Here is a 19,675-nt window from a genome sequence, read left to right as displayed (position 1 = left end):
TTTTGCCCAGCTGAGGAACCTACAAGTTTATCGTTCTCCTTCTTGAGTGTTTTTCCAGAGCACTTTAGAGTACAGACCTTCTCTGGTGCCACTGGATAAAGATGCTTCTAAAATCATAAAACCAAGCACTCTGTTCACTTGATAGTGTTATTTAGTTTTGGCATGGCCTCTGTGTTTTTAGCTGTCTAATGCATTGTTAAATGGCTCCCAAAGCATAGACAATAGATACTAGGAATAAAAGGGAAAGCAGCCTTTTCAATTAAGGGCAAAATGTACAGAAAATAAAATGACACCAGTTATATCAGCAGCATATTGGCTTCTGTGCACTCAATCAATAGATACAATCAGTAGGTGCTCAGATAATTACAGTCTTCCTGCAGTAAGCTTCATGTAGGACAGCCACCCGCCTGCCTGCTCCCACTTGCAGGATCAGAGCTGTCCTTTATTTCACTGCTGTGGATAGTGGAATTAGAGATTTCCAGCTTCTGTTTAAAAAAAAAAGAAGCATTCTTCTAGCACAACTCCTTTCAGAGGACCACTGCACCAGGTAAGTGCGGGGCATCACAAGCGATTTCTCAACCTTTGCTATGGACTCAGTCACGATTTATATTTGTTAAAATGCAATTTGCACAATTGATTTCCTGTTACAAGGATTACAAGAGCAGTTAGTTGAAGGAGAGTTTGCCGTTTAGCCAGCTGGTATTGGTTCGTGCTCAGAAATAGGGTCAAGGTTGCTTTTTATATAGGAGTCAGAGATGGTCAAGTGAATTGCTACTTGAAATCTCCTCAGGTGCACAACATCTGCAAAGCATTACATGAGGTGGAGGGAGCAGTAAGCATGCCAGCTCACTCGCTGCACTGGTGGAATGGCAGACCTGGCTGGCAGCGCGTTGTCTTTGCAGGTGGTAAATCTGCAGGAGGACCTGCAGGAATTTGTTAATCTCTGTCAGATCAGTCTGAGAATCACTGAGATGTGGCTTGGCCTTGAAGGGGATTTTTCATCTTTCTATTACGCATGAGTATATTTAACCCGTCAGCAACCAAAATCTTAGTGTGTAAGAGTTAAGTATAATAGTATAGAAAACATAGGGTAACTGACACTCGTGGCCAAATAAGTCACAGAAAGAGTAAGAGCTGAACGCATTGCTATGACAGAGTGGAGATGTACATCTCTGTGTTTACAAAATGCCTCCCTAGCTGGGAATATTGTTTTTAATTGCCTACACTTGTGTAGTACTGTTTTTATCTGAATGGGCAGGTGGTCCCAACAGTGATGGTATGTCTGTGCTTTGGTGTCAGAGCTGATTTTTTTACATCAGTCAGATGCTTCCCTTCATCGCAAGATACAGGAGGGAAGCAAGGAGAACAAAAGCATTTGGAGCACCCTCAAGACAGTGAATTCAGTGTTTTGAACATACCTTTTTCTATAGAAAAAAACGGAGTCCTGGTGATAAAATCCTGTCTATAGTTTTATTATTTTAACGCCTATTTTGTTGAATTAAATTTATACCTCTTTATTATTTTTTTTAACCCTCAGAAAGTAATGGCAAAAGACTTTTGGCATTTATTTAAAAGACACTTCGGCATTTATGGCTATGGGAACCTTAATTTACATTCAATATACTTCTGTTTCCTGATGTACTCCTCCTGGCGTTATAAGCCAGCAAGCAGGCAACACTGGGTGTATGCTGGTAGAATTTACATCATCCATGTGCCATAGTGAAAAAGATAGTTTGCTCTTAACAAAGTTTTTTGCTGTCTCAACTATTAATTAGTTAATATTTGTTTCGCTGCATCTGATAGCGGAGCATAACTGAGAGGTATCGATACTGTAAAATGGGACATACATAATTCATAGCAGGGAGCATTAGAAAACCTGTGATAAGCAGTTTTGCTATTAGAATATCTCGAACGTTCTCAGACTGTTTTAACCTTGTAGGAGGTAGGCACAGGGAGAGGGTAACTGCTCAGGTGTGCTGAGTACATACCATTTCGGAAGGGTAGGAGTGGCTCTGATATATCACAAGGTAGGCAGGAACCTGCCTCACCCGGGGTTTCACCTGCTCTGACTGTACCAAGTTTCTATTCAGCATATTCCAGAAATGAGATATCAGATACAGGACTTACCTGCTACGTTCAGTGGGTCATAACGTTGATCAGTCTAAATCCGAGTAGTTTCACTGGGGCTATGGAGAAACTTGCCCGAGGCCAGCCGTGAATTTGCTTGAGGAGCGCAGGCGTGGGCTGTGTGAAGTCACCGCTACACAGAATAACGCACAGGCAAGACGAAGGGAAGGGGACAGATCAAAGAACTAGTGATAAGGCAAAGATGACAGGGAATAAATATTCTGGGTAGCCTCTTCGTACAAACTTTCCATTAACTTCCACTGGATTGCCTTCTGTGAGACCCGCTGTGCCTAAATAACGAACAGGAAAGGGACTAGCAGACAAAGTAGAAAGGAAGAAAAGTGCTGAGATCAGAGGAGATCAAGAATGATGGACTGATGGAAAGAACTGAAAGAGAAGAGATGGGGATCTTAAGCCATCCATATTTATTTCTGAATCCGGCATGTTCGCACTTACATTTTAAAACTAGTGCTCTGCATTCATCGCTGGTGAAACCCTTTTGACTTCAGCAGCTCCACCGAACAAGTGCCCTTGATCCTGCATGTTCATTTGCAGTCAGTTTTTCCCACTACAAGCTAACTTTTTTCTTCTTATCCTTACTCACACTTCTGCATTTACTTGCAAAAGTAATTACTTGCATGTATGCAAGCCTATGGTGGTCTGACAGGGCAGGGGGCAGAAAATGCAATTTCTCTCTGCCTTTCACGGTATTATTTCAGGGGTGCTTCTTCTTGCCCAGACAACATGTCAGACAATGAAGTCTGGCATCCAGGCACCCCAAAGCGTTGCGATAGGCGAGGAAGGGGGCCCGATTAAATATTGAAGCGTACGGGTGCAGTGTGCCGTGGCGGATAGATTACAGGTGGTGAAACCCGGCCTGCCGCGGGGCGGGCAGTGGGCGCCAGGCATGAGGACGGCACGGCGAGGAGCGCGCTGAGGAGCGTGCTGCCATACTATGGTCAGCAGGGAATGGATCTGGCACTGCTTCTGCCTCTGCCACTGTGACTGCGTCGTCCTGTGCAGAATGTCTTGTAGGTGACAGGGAGCTCCCCGCGGCCTCGCGCGCCTTGGCCATTGCATGCCGTGCTCCGGCGGGAGCCGTGCCGGGAAGGGAGGGGAGCTGAGGCACGCTGCGGGTTGTCTTTTGTGGATGCTGGGCTTTTTTTGCATGGAGATGTTCTGTGCTGCCAGCCATTCGCTCTGGAAAATGGCTTGCAGTTGTATCGCATCGATTGATCGTTTGTCTTTTGCGTGTTTTTAATTCCGGCAATGGGGCAGTAGGATGCTGAGTTGTGTTTGAAAGATATCAGCCATTAGGTTCAGATGATGCCGGCATTAGTCAGGGCTCTTAAATCAGGAGAAGTCATTACAGTGGGAATATGGGACGGTGACTTGTGAATCAACATGTTGGATTGCTTCTGTCTTTACTTGCTAATAAATAGCATCTATACTCATGGAATAGATACCAGTTTAAAAAACAGCTAACAAGAGCAGCGATTTATACCTGCTGTAGTTGCCTGGCTGTTTACCTATTTTTCCTCCCTGAAGACCTGCCTGTGACTGTCAGCTCCTGTTAGTTTGCCTGGACGTGAGGATTCGCAGGGTCACGCAGGGCTGGGCCATGAGGATGGAGGACGGGTGGGTTCACTCTGGGCCTTCGCAGCTACTGCGGCCTCCGCTGCCCTCAAGCCAAGAGCTTGGCTTCTGGTGGTGGTGTGAACAGGATCAGGTGCTCTATTTGAATTCCTTTGGTTTTCTGTTGAATTTATTAGGTTCGTGTTTTTATTATCAAGGAGTAGTATCTGTTGCTAATGCTGTTTTTTCACGTTTTTCCATAAATCCTCCAATTTATCCTCATTTAGCTGTGTTTTGTAGAAAAATACCCTGCCTTCTAGCACTCTGTCCAGGTACCGATGTCCATCCTGGCTGGCTTACAGCAGCAGTGGGTTTTAAATCTTGCTAAAATGGATCTTGTCTGGATCTTAACAATTAACTAGATGCAAACTGTGTGTTTATGATGCGGTGTTCTCTATGTGCATGTGTTGCTTCAATGCACGTATGGGGCTGCAGGCCCTGCTGTTCTCCATGGTGCAGAAGTGCACACTAAAAACCTGCCCTGGGGACTTTACTGTCTCACTGGAGAGTGAAGAAAGAAGGAGACACTTGAAAAACAGAGAGACTTGCCTTGCAAGGTTGTACGTGGAATTGGGCCAAGAACAGACCGTGGTGCTCCAGGCTCCCTGGGTGCTGCACCGGGCTACACTAAGTATATAGGTTTTTCTAATTTAATGTGTTGTAAGTCTTACTGTTAAGCAAAACTAGAGGTGATGTTTGACAAGCCAAGTGTGTAAATATCAGCTGATTGAACTCCTGTACATGTCAGTGGCTCTGTTCTTTCTTCCTTTCAGAGGTTTTCAGAGGTCTAATTTGTCCCCCAAAAGGACTAAATTCCTGCTTTTTATTTGATGAAAGGAATTGTAAGTATGATGTGTGTATAAGCAGGCATATGCATGTGTTCATGTGCAAATACACACCTGGTCGCACTCTTGCTCATTTGTAATATGTCATATGATGGAGGACATTGATTTGTCCCCTTGGCTTCCTTGTAGTGTCTACTGACTGGGCTCTGGAGTTAGCCGGACCCCCATGCAGTGGCAGTAGGGTTGACAGCTTCGTAGTATCGCTAATCCTCTTGATTTTAACAAAAGTCTTATGATAGTTGGCATTTTTCTTAAAGTTTCACTACAGCCTAGAGACATGAGAGTTTATAAACTAATCTAAACCTTAATTTCAAACCTGGATGTGCAGGAAAGTAGGCTTGATGTACCTTGTAAAAACTATGAGAGGAAAAAGAAAGATAAAAAAGAACAGCAGTCTTTGTGGGCTTGTTTAGATATGGTTTTACTTAATACTTTTTACTTTTTTTTAGCTAGTCTCATCACTTTTAACTTTACGGGTGACTTTTTAAATTCTGGCACTGATTGCCATTTGTCCCCCCATGTCCCCTGTTTGTGGTTATGAAGCTGACAACACAGGAATCACACCCTCAGAAATTCAGCGTCGCCTTTTTTTCCTCCAAAAAAAAAAAAAAAAAAAAAAAAGGGAATTAGTCCCATAGCTTTCCATGCACACACCAATTTTTCAGAGCCAGTTCCCATACCAGAAGCAATCAGTCCCTGGCTTAGTAGGATGCTGGTGTATGATGAAGCTCTTCTGGAAACAAGGCCGGCAGCCCCTGCGGAGGAAGGAGGTGCTCACAGTGCTGCCGTAGCAGGTGGCTGGCTGGCTTATCCACCTCTGTCATTAGCGCACAATGGAGCAGTCACTGAATTATTTCTCTCTCGCTCTGAGCTCAGTGCAGCAAACAAAACCCTCCTGGGATGCCCCAGTGCCACCTTTCCCCGACCTGTGTGGCTGTTCCCCGTGCTCGTCTTGCTGGCTGTGCTGTGCTTCTAGGAGAGCCAAGCGGGGCTCACCCGTTCCCAGCTGGTGCTGCACAGGGTCTGCTGGTGGAAAAGCTTCCTGAGAGAAAAGCCACGGCTCTGCCATCCCCTCTGCCCAGGGAACTGCAGATTCTGTTTTCCAGCTCGTGCTATTCTAGTGGCATGCACACAGCCCAGGCGTGCTCATGCTTTTGCGCAGAATGGAGTAACTCCGTTTCTTCACGCAAGTTTTTAAAGGTCGTGTGGAAACTTGAGTTACAGGGAAAGGTGTGAATGAAGGCAAAAATGCTCCTGCAGCTTTTAAACAGCGAGGGAGATGCTGACCTGATAGCCCTGGAGCCACCTCATTGGAATGCCTCCTGTTCGCACAGTCACCTCTAGGTATTTATAAATTTCTTTTAAAGCTGTTGGAGCTATCTTTTATGTGAGAGGTAACCCAAGCTGTGCTCCTGTGCTAAGGCACTGCTACTGAGATGAAGTGCACCTGAGCGATGCCCTTTACATATTAAATACGATCCCTGTTGTCAGAGCACAGGTGCTTTCTACAGGAGCTGCTTTAGCACCGAAACATCTTTATTACATTCAGGGAAAAAAAAAAAAAAGGGTTTTATTGCATTCAGAAAAAAATAAGCTTTTCTTTCCCATCTCAATCAAGACACCAGCATAAAAGCTCGTAAATACAATGCTAGTGCCATGATGGATAAACATACAGGATCAAACAATTACCATCACATTTCATGCAAAATAGTTGAATTAACAGCTTGAGCAGTGGACTCAAAGGCACGCTGATTTCATGCTGCTGTGTTCACTAGCACTCCTGGTGCACCAAAGAGGGTTTCTTTCTTGTTGTCTTGCAGCACGGGTTCTCTTGTGGCAGTTTTATCAGGTGACTCCTCTCTGCATCCCCTTTGTCCCATCAGGCTTGTCGAGCATGCACGAGCATGCCCTGCACTTCCATTTGTTGACTTCCCTAACAGAAAATTTACAAAAAGACCGTGCACAGTGCACACACCTGCTATTGAGGCAGCTTAACTCATTAACCTGTTAATTTGTGGGAGGTGTGAACTACTGTTAGGGTTGGGCATTCCCGTTTTAAATACCAGGCTTGTTTTTCCAGCTTTGGCACTGTCCTCAAACCTTATCTACACCAGAAAGTTCCACCAGTGAACGGGAAATCAGTTTTTAGTTGGAATGAATGGAATTCATACAGACCCCCTGTGCTCACACCCTCATTTCAGTTTAAGTAAGGCCTGCTTTATGTTAGATTAAGGTAATCTGTAAACCTGTACAGGTGAAAGGATAAAGATGAAGGTAAGGCAGTTGAAATGTTGGGAGAGGCACTTTTCAGATCTGTTAAGCTGGCAGTTCCTACAATTCAGTGTAGTACGAGGTAAGACGAGGTTGTGTACAACATTGCTGGGGGATGCTTTTAGGGGATGTTGACTTTTCACTGCCGCAGGCTGGCAGCACTGCCAGCCACCAGGGCACACGGGAGGGAGCCAGAGGAGGGCTCCTTGCTGGCACAGGCCTGGAAATGCTCATTTCACCACGCTCTTCTGGCCTCAGGTCAAACCAAATTTAATTCGGTCTGTATCAAAATGAGTGCCTTAGCTGTGTCAGTAGCAAGTCTCACCTGTAGGTAAATTGATGCAAACAAATTTGGCTTGTGCAGACATGGTCTGGGTGTGATGGAGGCATTTAACTTCTCCCTCCCCGGGCTGGTGAAGCTCATTAAGGCTGGTAAAGCTCTGCAGTTCTTGGAGGAAGGGTTTGGTCAACATGTAAATGATGTTATAGACGGTATTTAACGTCTTCTGTTACAAATGCTGTGGAGGCACCCAGCCTGTGAATAACACTCTCTGAAACTGTTTCTGTTTGGAGTTAATGTTTAATAGGAGCGAGGTAAACACGCCATGAGAGCAGGCTTTGTGGCGCTGGACCCAGCCCTGCTGCCTGGTGGCTGCGTTCCCTCGCTCTGCTTCCTGTGACTCAGGCGAGCAGACAGGGTCCTGTACGGGGCTGTAGCTGCTCTCTTGCATGGCTAGCACCACAAAAAAAAACCCTAATGGCATTAACATTTTTAAAACTGCCCCATTGGACTGTCCTTCGCCTCAGCCCTTTCAGAGGATGCTCTCTGCAGCGTTTCTGACCCGTGGGCTGTTGCACGTCATATGAGGTGAGATGTCCCAAATACTTGGGTTACAAACACTGTGGTGGCACGGTGGCACACACGAGGGGCTCTGGCTCTGCCCGCCTGCAGCTCAGTGAGCCCCCTTCACAGCCCTTTACCCGGCCACGGGCACTTAGCTCTGCCTGACCTGCTGTGTCATCCAACTCTGTTCGTACCAGCTCGGGGCCCAGAAGCAGTACAGGCACCCTGCTTTATCTTTGTGCTTTATCTAGGCTAATTAGGTTGGCGTTTTGTCCCGGATAATTGTCTCTACTAATGAGTCTGAACACAGTGTCGCTGCACAGCGGCCTTGTGCCTGCTTCCTGCGCCGGCTGCCTTGGTGGGTGCTGCCTGGTGGCCTCTGACTGTGCCAGGACATCTCCAAGACCTGCTGTCCCCACCAGGACAGCCAGAACAGGCCCACAGCAGGTCCTGCTTCCCCCCGGGCAGACCCCCAGTGCCTGCACCCCACACAGACCCCGTGGCGGGGCGTCACGCTGACGTGACACAGCAGCATCCCCACCCGCGGCGATGGGCTGAGGTCTCCTGGACAGCTGGACAAAGTGCTGACAGTCCTGGCAGCAGTGAGATTGCCCAACAGCAGCAAGGGAGCTAAAATTACACCCGGCTGTGGGCGCTGGGAACCGATGCTTTGCAGAAAACTTCCCCCATCCTGCCGGAGCGGAGCCTGAGCTCGCTTGATTTCACATCCCCATCACACTGTTGGGCTGCCCGATGGGCAGCAGCACTGCTGGGAGCAGGTAATGCCCCTCCGACCTGCACAGGAGAAGGGGGAGATGGTGGTGAAGAAACCAAAATGCACTTTCCAGATAACAGAGAGGATTTGCAGGGTGGCAGTAGCACAGCTCAGTGCCCTGCCATGGTGCACCGGTTGGAAATATTTTTGACATTTTTTTTTCTGTCAAAAAATGCCAATTTATTTGAGAAGTATTTCTATGGAAAAAAAAAAAAGCTTTGCTGGAGCTTGTAACCTGGCATGATCTCTTCTGGTCAGAATAAGCAAATGTTTGTGGCACGTCCCTAGGACATACCTGATGATGGGGCAGACCTGAACCTGATTTTCCCATAGTCCAAGTACAAGCTGAAACGATCCAGCAGCAGGGAGAGGCATCTGTCTGTCTGTCACCTCTCTTCCTGCCATAGTCTGCTGTTTTATTTCAGGCAAAACCATCATGTTCTGCTCATATGCAGACTGTGATTTTTCAATCTCAGCTGTATTTCCTATTCAGCACTGGCCCTCGACCCTTCTCCCCTAGCCCACCACGTTCATCACACTGGTCTGTGAGCACCACAAGGCTATAGGGCTTGCAGAGCCCCTGCTCTGCTTCCAGTGCATAAAACGAATAAAAGATCTGCTGGTGGTCCCATTGGGTTTTCTGTACTGAAGAACCACCAGTTGCTCAGGGAAATGGGCCAGGTTTGGCCATTTGCTCGCATGCACGCAGCCAGCGGTGCTCGCAGTTGTAGCGTGAGTAAATCTCCGGTGGGTGTCAGGGCACAGTGGTGCAGGAGGTGCCAGGAGCAGCTGCTAACACACAGACACCGTCACCCCGCCGTGAAGCGGTGCCCCTCTGCCATGAGCTCCCCTTCACCATCTCCAGCCATGGGGACGGTGCCGCTGCCCTCCTGGAGCCAGCAGGGAAGGGCAGAGCCAGAGCATCCAGCTGGCAAACCTTCTCCCATAAGCTAGAGGAGAAAAAGCAAATGGAAAACTTCTGTGTGTTCCCAAAATCTGCCTTGAGCTGAGTCACAAGATGCTTATATAATGCGCAGTTAATTATTACAAAGCAATGAAGCAAGGAAACATGGACGTTCACAGCGTATCTCCTGCATTAATTAGGTTGCTAAAAATGTAGATCGCCACAGCTAAGATTGCTGCGGATGGGTCAGGAGCAAAACGGCCTCCTGGTTGTGCTGAGAAGTGCTGTTCTTCGTGCTGCTGCTCCCAAAGGCTGGCAGGGTCGGAGGCAGCTTGTGGTGCCACTTGTGGTGTGCGTTTATATGAGGATGCCATTGCAAGAGCACCTACTGCTCGTGTCTGCTCATGTCTGGGAAATACCTAAGGAGGTGGGGAGAAGCGGAACCTAGAAAGGTCCGCCTGAATTTAAAAAAAACTCCGTCAAATAGATGTCTGCTTTATGTGCACCACAGAGCATACACGTATGAAACCAAGCATAAAAATAGTCCCCATGTTCAATTTCTGAGCTGAGCATGCTAAAAGCAAGCTGAAGGACGAGAGAACCACAGAGCTCCACTACTGCACAACACGAAGTGCTCTGCAGACTTCACATCAGGTGGTGGTGTGCCTGGGTCTGCCCAGAACTCCAGACTGGGAATAAATCTAGCAGCACTTGTGCTTCTGGCAGTGAATAGACCTGAAAGCTCGGGCTGGGCTTTTAAATGTATTGGCCAGCCTCAGCAAAATCTTGGTCACCAAAATAGGGTGCGTCTAAGGTTTCATATTAGCGTAGAAGAAAGATTGGTTTCAGTAAGATCACAGGAAGGTTGTAAGAGGGAATTAATTCTTAAGGCTGTGGGTAACTCAAGCATTACAAAAACGAGTGCTGAAGAGAAATGGTGTGTTCCCCACTGCTGGCAAAAAGAGCTGGGACACAGGTAGCAAGGGCTGTAACTGCCCTGCACACCCTCTTACCCCTCAACACCACCACGTACAGCTTCCCTCAAACTCCCTTCCTATCACTTCCAGTTCACTGAGCTCACTGCTCGTCCTCAGGTGGCAGTGTCTGATCAACTTCTACTCCTCTGCCTCTTATCTGAGAGAGCTTCCTCCTCCTCTTCTATCCACGTTTGCCTTCTTTTGTCTAGTTTTTTGGAGTACTTCACTTCCGAAGCACTTGGAGAGGAAAATCATGGCAAGCAAAATGAACGCATAGACGCCAGTAAAAGAGAAGAAAAATGAATTTGGAAAAGGTGTATGGGAACGACTGTTTTGCTGCAGCGTGGTGATATGTCTAAGAAATCTCAACCTGTAAAAGAAAGGAATTAGTCATTATTCAGAAAGCACTGTTACATATTTTAAGATATCCAAGAGAGAATTAGGGCATTTTGGGGTCCATGCAATCATGTACCCTGTGCATCTGAAAAATTGCCTGTCTTTTTAAATTAATGTACAAATAAAAATATCTGCAAATTTGTCACTGCTGCTGTAAAGAGTTTTTGAATGTTGGTTTTTTACTTATTTAGGTTGTAAGTAGCTTCTTCTGATTTTTTTTTTTTTGTGGGGGGGGGGTTGTATGTCCAAAGAGGAGGGCATTTCTGTAGAAAATATGGAGAAATTTGCAATTTCAAAACATAATGATGAGCTTTATGTGCTTCAATTTCACACTATGACCAAATAATAACAACAAAATGCTGCCAACTGAAACAGTCATCTACGGTTCTCTCTCTCTATATATATATATATATAAACAATCAGGATTTATTAACGGGTAGAGCTCATCTCTGGATAAAGGAGTGAAATTAAATTATTTCCATGAAGAGAGGGAAAAAATTTCACGTAGCATTGTCTGAACTGCCTTGTGGTCTGCCCTAGGAGTATATCAGGTATTTGCTGTACCACAGACAATTTTTAAAGCCAGAGTTCATTATGCAACCATGCATTACGTCCAGAGGCTATGTATTTAGTTTCAGTATGGTCCTAATCCTGCTAACATACACATACATAACAGAAAATAGAAGTAAACTTGTTGAATTTACTTCGGCTCCTTCATGCTGAAAATTAAGATGGGCTTGTTGGCAGATTATGGTGGTTACTTATTTACCTGCCAGCTATGCAGGTGAGATCAGCTCAAGAAAGCTGCAGATGATGAAAAGCCGTAATCCCAACTTCTAGATGTGCTCTGCAATGTTGCCGTGAAAAGGTTTCTTCGAGCAGCTTTCCAAATTGATTTGGTTTGATTTGCTTGGTTTTAAACCTATCCAGTTGGTCCCTAACAGCACCTACAGGGAAAAGGAGTCTGTGTTTTCTGTGGTGTCAGCAGCCTGGTGCTAGGCTCCTTCTGCATTTCTAGCATTAGTCAAATTGGCCACAAGGCCTCATTTTTCTGGGCATTTAGATGAAAGAGAAGATTCATGCCAAAGTACCAGATTAAGATGGTGTCATTAGAGCCTCCTTTATACTTCGACATAATTTACTGCCAAAAAAGAATTGTGGTTCCTGCAGCCTCATCCTCTGGCATCGTTCTTAACATCCTTCTTAACATTGGCACTTACATTTAGCCACCTCTCCAAGCAGAGGGCAGACTTCTGTTTGGTACTGTGAGTCTTTATACAAAGGTAGTTCTCTTGTGATCAAATCAGTGGCGAACATGGCTGAGGCTTGTCCTGATGGAATTTTTTAGCCGATGACAGAGGAGTAACTGACTTAAACTCTGAAATTCTTTCATCCACAAGTCTGCTTATTGAAATATTCGACATATATGTGTGTATGCAGCTGCATCACACCAAAGCCCGAGGTCCAAACAGGTGACATTACTAACTATGGGGAGTTTGGTCCAGTTCCACAAGTTGGGGATGGGACCTCATGTGTCTTCCTCCCCTGTTCAGAAGTGTTTATTGAAAAGGTCAGCGTCGGTTGCTTTCCCAGTAGCATTCTCTTGTTTTCTCTGTAGGTCCAGCTGCCCAGCGCCAGGTCCAGAATGGGCCATCCCCAGATGAGATGGAAGCACAGAGGAGGTAAGTTGGGTTCATCAATTATGGTAGATTTCTAGTTTGTAATTTGATGTGCGTGCAGTCCTTGCTCGCTAATAAGTACTGTTTCTTCCTACTCGTACCTGGTTTATGTTGATTCTGAGTAGTTTGTAATTATTGGTAATAATTCTGTAATAACTTTTTAAAGGGTGAAGTGAACTGAAGCCCTAGGTAAACTCTGCTCAAGGGCAAGTGTGAGGCATGTTCATGTTCAGAGTTAAAGACAAAACATGTTTACAAGCAATCTGTAGAGTGTGTGTTTCTCAGCATGTTAAGAAAGCTTAACCATTCCCTGTTCTGGATCACTTACTGGCCGTTGCTAGTCACGTTGCCCAGGAAGCATTGATGGTATATATACCCTGTCAGTAATAACTTAGGCTCACTTTGCCTATGGCTACTTCCTATATCATATCCCATTCCTTTTATGAATGTTTTGCTCTAAACAGGATAATAAATGAAACTGCGAAATCATACCCGTCACCTTTACATGCATGCCTCGACTTAGTGCCATAATTACATGTGGCCTTTTCTCTGGCTGCTAGCAGTGGTCTCCTTGATGCCAAAGGGGAAGGTGGGCAGGATTGTCCTTCCTTATATGCCTTCTCCATAATCAAGCTATAAGGGCAATGTTCCCATTTCAGCTTTGCTGATTCAGCCAAGACTCCTGTAGCAGCAGTATCTTCAGCTTCCCTTGCCAAGCAGAAGATGTACTTGTCCCATTCTGGACAAGGTCTTCTAGTCTGACCGGCCACCCAGGCTGTCAGAGCTGGGATCTGGCTGCCTGGCATCAGCTGTGTCCAGCCCAGCAGCACTGCACAGCCAGGTTTGTGCCTCCCTGTTGAAGTATAGGCTAAAGTACAGGCTAAAAAGGCACCTCTGTACACCGTATTTCTGCTTACTGCAAATGTGTTTAGCCTGCTCTATGAGAAACACCACAGCGTGTTCTCCCCAGAAATGCGTAGCTAAAAGTTGGTGAGCCTCCCTTCATCAGGAGCGTGTTGGAGTACAGGAACCAGCAGGACCTGTTGCTGATCACCATTTGGTGCGTGATTGTTTAAAAGCTGTGTTTGCATTTGCTTCTGTAAACAGAGGAGGGTCAGCAAGAGCGCAGTTAGCTCAGAGGACTTGGCTGGGTGCGTGGTTTGGATAATAAATAGCTTCGCAAGGCGGTTACTGCAACCAGACCTGCAGGTGCAGCTCAGCATGGTGGTTGTTGGCCTGAGGTGACAGAGGCTCAGGTCTCAGTGGGCTCTGCCTTCATTTGTAGGCACAACCTGTGAGCAGGCAAGGTGCCCCCTTGTAGGTCCAGCGAGTGCCTTGGCCCCGTGAGTGGCGCAGCTGGTGCCGCACGCTCCTGCAGCAGCACAGATGGAGTGCTGCAGTACGTCGTCTGTGTTGATGCTCCAGGACGACCGTTCTGACTGCCCCCTACACAAAACCATGTATAGCTGTTACACAGGCTGTGGTGGGTGCTTAGGTTTCTGTTACAGGCAGCCCTCCATACAATTCTCTTTTCCCTTCTCCAAGAATTGCATGTAAAGTGTAAGGAAACTAGTTCCCTGCTCCCAAATGGCCTGAGGTTGAACAAGGATTATTAGATGGCTATTAAAAGTGACTATTAAATGCCTCAGTGGGTGATGATACGCCAGTCGGGATTATTAAGGGTTACTTTGATAGCTGAGCTATCAAAAAGGTGAGAGGAGAGCTCTTGCTCCACACCTGCGTGCTGCACAGCCTGGCTGGAAGACATGGTCCCAGACTTGATCGAGCCAGGGGGAATTGCTGAAAGTGCAGACTGCATGAAACTCAGACCCCAAATTTAGGTGTCTGAGTCTGTATATTCAAGGTGTAACCAGTTTAAGTTAGAAAAAATAGTGATCTATTTTTTGGTTGTTTGTTTGCTTGGAGACAGTAAGAGCCCTTTGGGTAGATATTTTTCCACTGCTACAGGGCACATGGTTCTGGGAAAGCTTCTTTTGCTCCACTGGACTGCAATAAGCTCTGCCAGTAGATGCACTTAGACATTATTGCATCTGCACTAGAGGACTTTCAGTTTTAATTATGCTAATGCCCTCTTAAAGCATAGAGCAGCCCTAATTTTAGGCCTAGCTTTTTTTGAACATCTTATAAGCAGGCAAGGAAGTCAAGTTCTGGTAACTGCCCTGCAAATTGGTCTGTTTTAAAGTTTTTTAAAGACCTTTACACGAATGTGAAAAGAATATATTGTATGTCAGAGGATGCAGTTTGTTCCTTCTTGTATTTTACTCCTGGCACACTCCTTAAGCAGCCTTGTGCAAATCTTGGTCTTTATTTAGTTCCACTGGAACAAATTTGACTTCCTAAAAGTGTAAGAAGTTCTCCTTTTAGCACACGTGGGAGGGTGTGCTTGGCTCATACAAGCTGTTGCTGCCCAGGGGCAGGCAAGGCTAGTATCAGCCCAAAAGACTTCAAATGCCTGTGGCTGGACCCTTGTTCTGGGGAGCACCCAGCCCCGGCGTCTACACCAGGGGCTTCAGCGGCTTGAAGTCTTGCCCATCTCCCTTTCCAAATCTGTCTTGCTGGAGTTTTCCACATCGGTCCTCCAGATAAACCTAGAATTTCTCCAAGGTTTAAAGAGGAAAATTCACATGTTGAGTCCTTTATCATCAAATCTTGCTAGTAAGTGCCAAGATACTGTAGGGGATAGTACGCTTAGGGAATTTTTAGTACATCTCTTCACCACTGAAATTTTAGAAGTGCAACTGATGCTGCTGCATAGGTGTTCAGCACAAAACTATCCAGTATGAGCCAAGCTGAAGAACAGATTTCTCTTTGGTTTAGATTGTTGGAGCTGAAATGAAACCACTGGAATCAGCCAGCCAAGGCTGTTTCTCAAAACTGTTTCCCCTTTGCACTTTGCACATATAATAATTTTCTGAGATGCCTCTAATGATTTTCCAGAAATTGCTTGTGTTCAGTGAAATGCATTTCCTGAACATAATACCAGGTTAAGATTGATCTCTCCACAGTGAATAATTATAATTGTGAATTTTTCTGTTCCATCTATGTTTTCCATCTATTGAATTAGAATTGAAACACAAGAAAATTGTTTTGCACATTAAGACATTCTTTTAGTTCCTACATAACTTAACTTTATTTTTCTGGGTATTTTTTCTTATTTTTTATTTGCATGTAAATAAGATAGAATTCTTTAAAAATAGCAGACTCATTTGAAAGTAGAAGTAAGCAAAAATGCAACAGGGAGATCTTTTTGAAATATTATGTAAAGAATCAACATAGAAGCGTTGCCTGTGGTTAATTAAGCTTGCCTTACTGTACAAAACAAGAAATAAACTTCTTGCAGAAAAAAGAAAGAAATCTCTTTGCAATTAAGACTGGCCCAGACTAGGTGGAACAAATTCAAGGCAACGTTGGTTTAGAGATCGTGGAAGAAAATGATAATAGACCTTATTGCCAAATGCTTCAATAAGGTAATTCAGAGTTGTGGTTTAGTACTGTTGAAAGCCTCAGTTCATATCCACGTGTGTGGTAAAAATAAGCGGCTTTTTTAGCTGTCAATATTTCTAACTAGAGAATGGCAGGGAGGGCTCATGGCAGGGGCAGCAGTGACAGCTATTTCTGCAGAAGTGTTAAAGCGTGCGAGAGAAGACCTCTGCTGATAGATACTGGCAACTGCACGTCCCTGGAAAGCAGAGCTTGGGTAAAGGCTCCTTCCTCGGTGCTAGGCAGTGCATTTCCCTGCCTGGGCAACCCGGGAGCTGGCAGCTCCTGAGGATGCACAGAACAGCGGTGTAATTCTGTGATGAACACATGTGGAGGAAACGCAGCGCTGCAGGTCCTCCCTGGCAGTGTGGCAGTGCTCTGCTCACCTGCAAAGCCCTGCTGTGCCAACAAGGGACCCGTTGCAGAGTTGCCTGGTGTGGATCAACCAGCTCGTGACTCAAGCATCTGCGGTGTCCTGCAGGTGCCAGGCCCTGTCCCGATTACGTGTCCCCAGCACCTGCAATGGCACCGCTGTGGCCAGGGCAAGTGAAGTCAAGACCACGTCCATCTTGCAGGAACAGTGGTTGTGTGGAGGACTGGCTCACCTACCTGAGATGTACAGCTTGAGGGCCTCTCAGTGCATATAGCTCTGACAAAAAAAAATAGGGAACACATAATGACTGAGTTTTTTTTCGTTGCTGTTTCAGACAAGTGATGGAGCAGCAGCAACAGCGCCAGGAATCCCTGGAAAGAAGAACCTCTACCACAGGCATGTATCAAACACCTGGAAACAAAGCAGCTATAGTTCTCCCTGCATGTCTCCTTTAGCTATAGTTGGTTTTTTTGTGGTGCTATGCGGGAGCTAGACTGCTAAAAATTACAGAATCACAGAATGGTGGAGGTTGGAAAGGACTTCTGGAGGCCATCTGGTTCAACCCCCAGCTCAAGCAGGGACACCCAGAGCAGGTGACAATGTCCAGACAATGTCCACACTGCTTTTGAATACCTCCAAGGAGGGAGACTTGTGCACCTCTCTGGACAACCTGTGCCAGTGCTGGAACTATGGCTTTAGTAAGAATTTGATTTTACAGCATTTGCAGCTAGGGACTTAAATGCACTCGGGCATGGTGTGTTGTTTCACAGAGGCTCATGTCCGAGCCACGCAGGTGGAGCTAGGCAGATTAGGGGCCAGCCAAAACTGCTAAGCAGAGGGGGATTTTTGGCATACCAAGGTGGGGCTGGCCAAGGTGGCAGTGACTCCTCGTTCCCAGGGGATGTCAGCGCGAAGGGGTGGACGTGCTGGCTGTACCAGGTCGGGGCCTCCCCGTCGCCCTGTGGCACAAAGCCAAATACAGCGCAGAGCGAAAGAGAGCCCTAGAGTCTCATCGGTGGGGATTTTGTAGTCACGAAGTAAGGAATCTTCTGTGTGCTTAATGGAAAATACATACATATTTAATGAGCTTATGAAAATCTTCTATAGCATATTAAGTTGCACAAGGCTGAGCGAAGAATAGAAAGACAGGAATAGTGTATAACTATGAAGTATGGCTCTGCCTCCATGAAAGAAGGCAGTAACTGGGCCAAGATGGTCTGCTTTAGGCTTTTGTGGAAGTTTTTGTGGTTAATTTGGCCACATAAATTATGTTTTCTCCTCAGCAGTTACATCTTCTCAGTTGTTTTTGACTTGAAATCAGCTCAGATGCACGCATACCTTAGCCAGTGACATAAGTCGACAGACTCTGTTTGGGCAGAGGTTTCCGTGTGCTCTTCTGCATCAGGGAGTGCAGCCAAAATCCCACCTGGGCACCCACAAGAAGTGGGACGTGGCCCCTGGAGCATTCTGGGTGTCCCCTCCTGGCTACAGGGTGGCCACTGCTGTGTTCAGTGCGTCCCCTGCAGCTCCCCTGGTGCGAGGGTGACACTGGAGACCCTGATGGATTCACATGGGGCTCACCGGCACCGGAGCACACAGCCCATCCCAGGCGGTGAGGTCCTGCTCTGCACAGCCCCCAGTTCTGCTGAGGGCTGGAAGCCCCTAGCCTGGAGTCTGTGCCATCTCCTCTTTGCTTTGTTTGTGCTTCTGTTCACATTTATTTTTTGTTTCCTTTTTCTCCATACTGCTTTGCCTTGGTTTCGTTCCTCGCTGCATGCCCATCTTATTCTTTTTTTCATTTGTCTTTTCTGTTCTTTTAGTTCCCACCCCTCAGATAGGCGTGTGCTCTCTCCCCTCTCAGCACCAGCCTCCTGCTCCTGCCTCTGGTGCCTCCCCTTTGCCACCCCCCCATGCCAGAGCTGTCCCTTCCCCTCCTGCTGTCCCAGAGCTCACTCGAAAATCCTCTTTGCGATGCCCGGGGAGAGCCAGCGAGCCCCCACAGCTCCTGCACAGACACTCAGCCTCCAAGCTGCCGACGGCCCCGGGTTCCTCCCCTCCAGCCTGCCCAAGCCGCAGGCCCGTCATGCCAAGCATCGGGCGGACCTCGCTGTCTCCGCCACCTCCCCACCCTTCCCACTTTCCCTTCGCTTCTCGCCAGCCCCTCAGGCGCTCCTCTCTCTGCAGCTCTCCTTGGACTTCTGCTGCCCCCGTCACAAATGATGCCCCCCTAAGGCAGAGGAGTGACGTCCTGCAGCCCCGTGGTCCCACCATCCTGCCTGTGATTCCTGCCCCGCTTGACAGGGTCAGGGAACCCACGGGTAAAGCAGGGCAGGAAGGCTTGGCCGACGTACCTCTGAATGGCCACCCCAAAGTGCAAATTGCTTCAGGCTCCCCTAGGACCCAGGTGAGAAGCGTGCCTGGGTCTTTCTTTCCACGCCTAGGAGCTGCACCCTCTTCCCAGCTGCCCGTGATTGCCAGGCCCCCCGGCTCCTTTGGCCAGGCCCCGTCCCTGTCCTCCCCTCCGTCACCTCGCCCCCCGCAGCAGTGGTGCCAGCCCATGTCACACTGTCTTCCATTGCCTCCCCCTTACGCTGCTGGGTCTGAGGTGACTATGTCCGGGAGGACCCCTCCTTACATGACTTCATCAACCATTTCCCACTTGAGTAAGTACTGATTTTCAATGAGTTGCGACCTGTAAAAGGCTTAGCTTTGAGCTACTTACAAAGCCGCATTCGCACTGCCCATGACCACTAGAACAAAGCCTGAGAAACCCAAGACCACTCCTGTCGTACACGATTTCTGAAACCAAGGTAGAAAACCATAGAAGGTACTCAGGACTGGTCTGAGGACCTTCTCAGATAAAAGCAGGACAAAAAGCAAAACTTACAGGGCCAGGGCCCTGTAGCTGGGTTGTTGCAATGCATATTCCCACTGTATTAGCCCAGGAGGAGGTTTATATCATTCGGCAGAGTCAAATTGCATTTGGCAGTGAGCTTCATTCAAAGCCTCTGTTCATTCAGCTCCAAACTTAGTGATGGGCCCTTCTGAAGCTGGAGGCCAGGTCTGTGGTAGACTTGTTGTCTGTGTAGCAATATTGGTAGAGGCTGGGATTTTTTTTCTTTCACTTAAGTGGTATTTCTGACCAGTAAAAGATGCAACACTGATTTTGTTGGAGTTATGCAGAATCTTATGTGCTTATATAATTTATTTCCTTCTAGAAACTCTCTTTCTGGTGTAAACTGCAGTAATAGTTGAGGTCTTGTCACTATAATTGTTCCAGCAAACCTTTTTCAATGCAAGCAGATCAAGAGCTTGGGTCTGCACTTTGCATATGATCTTGATTCCTAG

General features: G+C 46.8%; 1 protein-coding gene across 9 annotated transcripts in view; it reads left to right on the top strand.

Moving 5' to 3' along the window:
- The window catches only part of EVL (Enah/Vasp-like), a 146,042-nt gene that overhangs the window by 113,052 nt on the left and 13,315 nt on the right, over positions 1-19,675 (top strand). For all 9 annotated transcript variants that reach the window (XM_040557561.1, XM_040557563.1, XM_040557557.1 and 6 more), the window contains exons 4-5: positions 12,393-12,456; positions 16,662-16,723. In XM_040557561.1, coding sequence (XP_040413495.1) covers positions 12,393-12,456; positions 16,662-16,723 — 126 coding nt within the window. The remainder of the gene's footprint in view (positions 1-12,392; positions 12,457-16,661; positions 16,724-19,675) is intronic.

Source organism: Cygnus olor, chromosome 5, assembly GCF_009769625.2.
Source record: "Cygnus olor isolate bCygOlo1 chromosome 5, bCygOlo1.pri.v2, whole genome shotgun sequence".
Classification (NCBI taxonomy): Eukaryota; Metazoa; Chordata; class Aves; order Anseriformes; family Anatidae; genus Cygnus; species Cygnus olor.
This window is presented reverse-complemented; position numbering and strand designations above follow the sequence as displayed.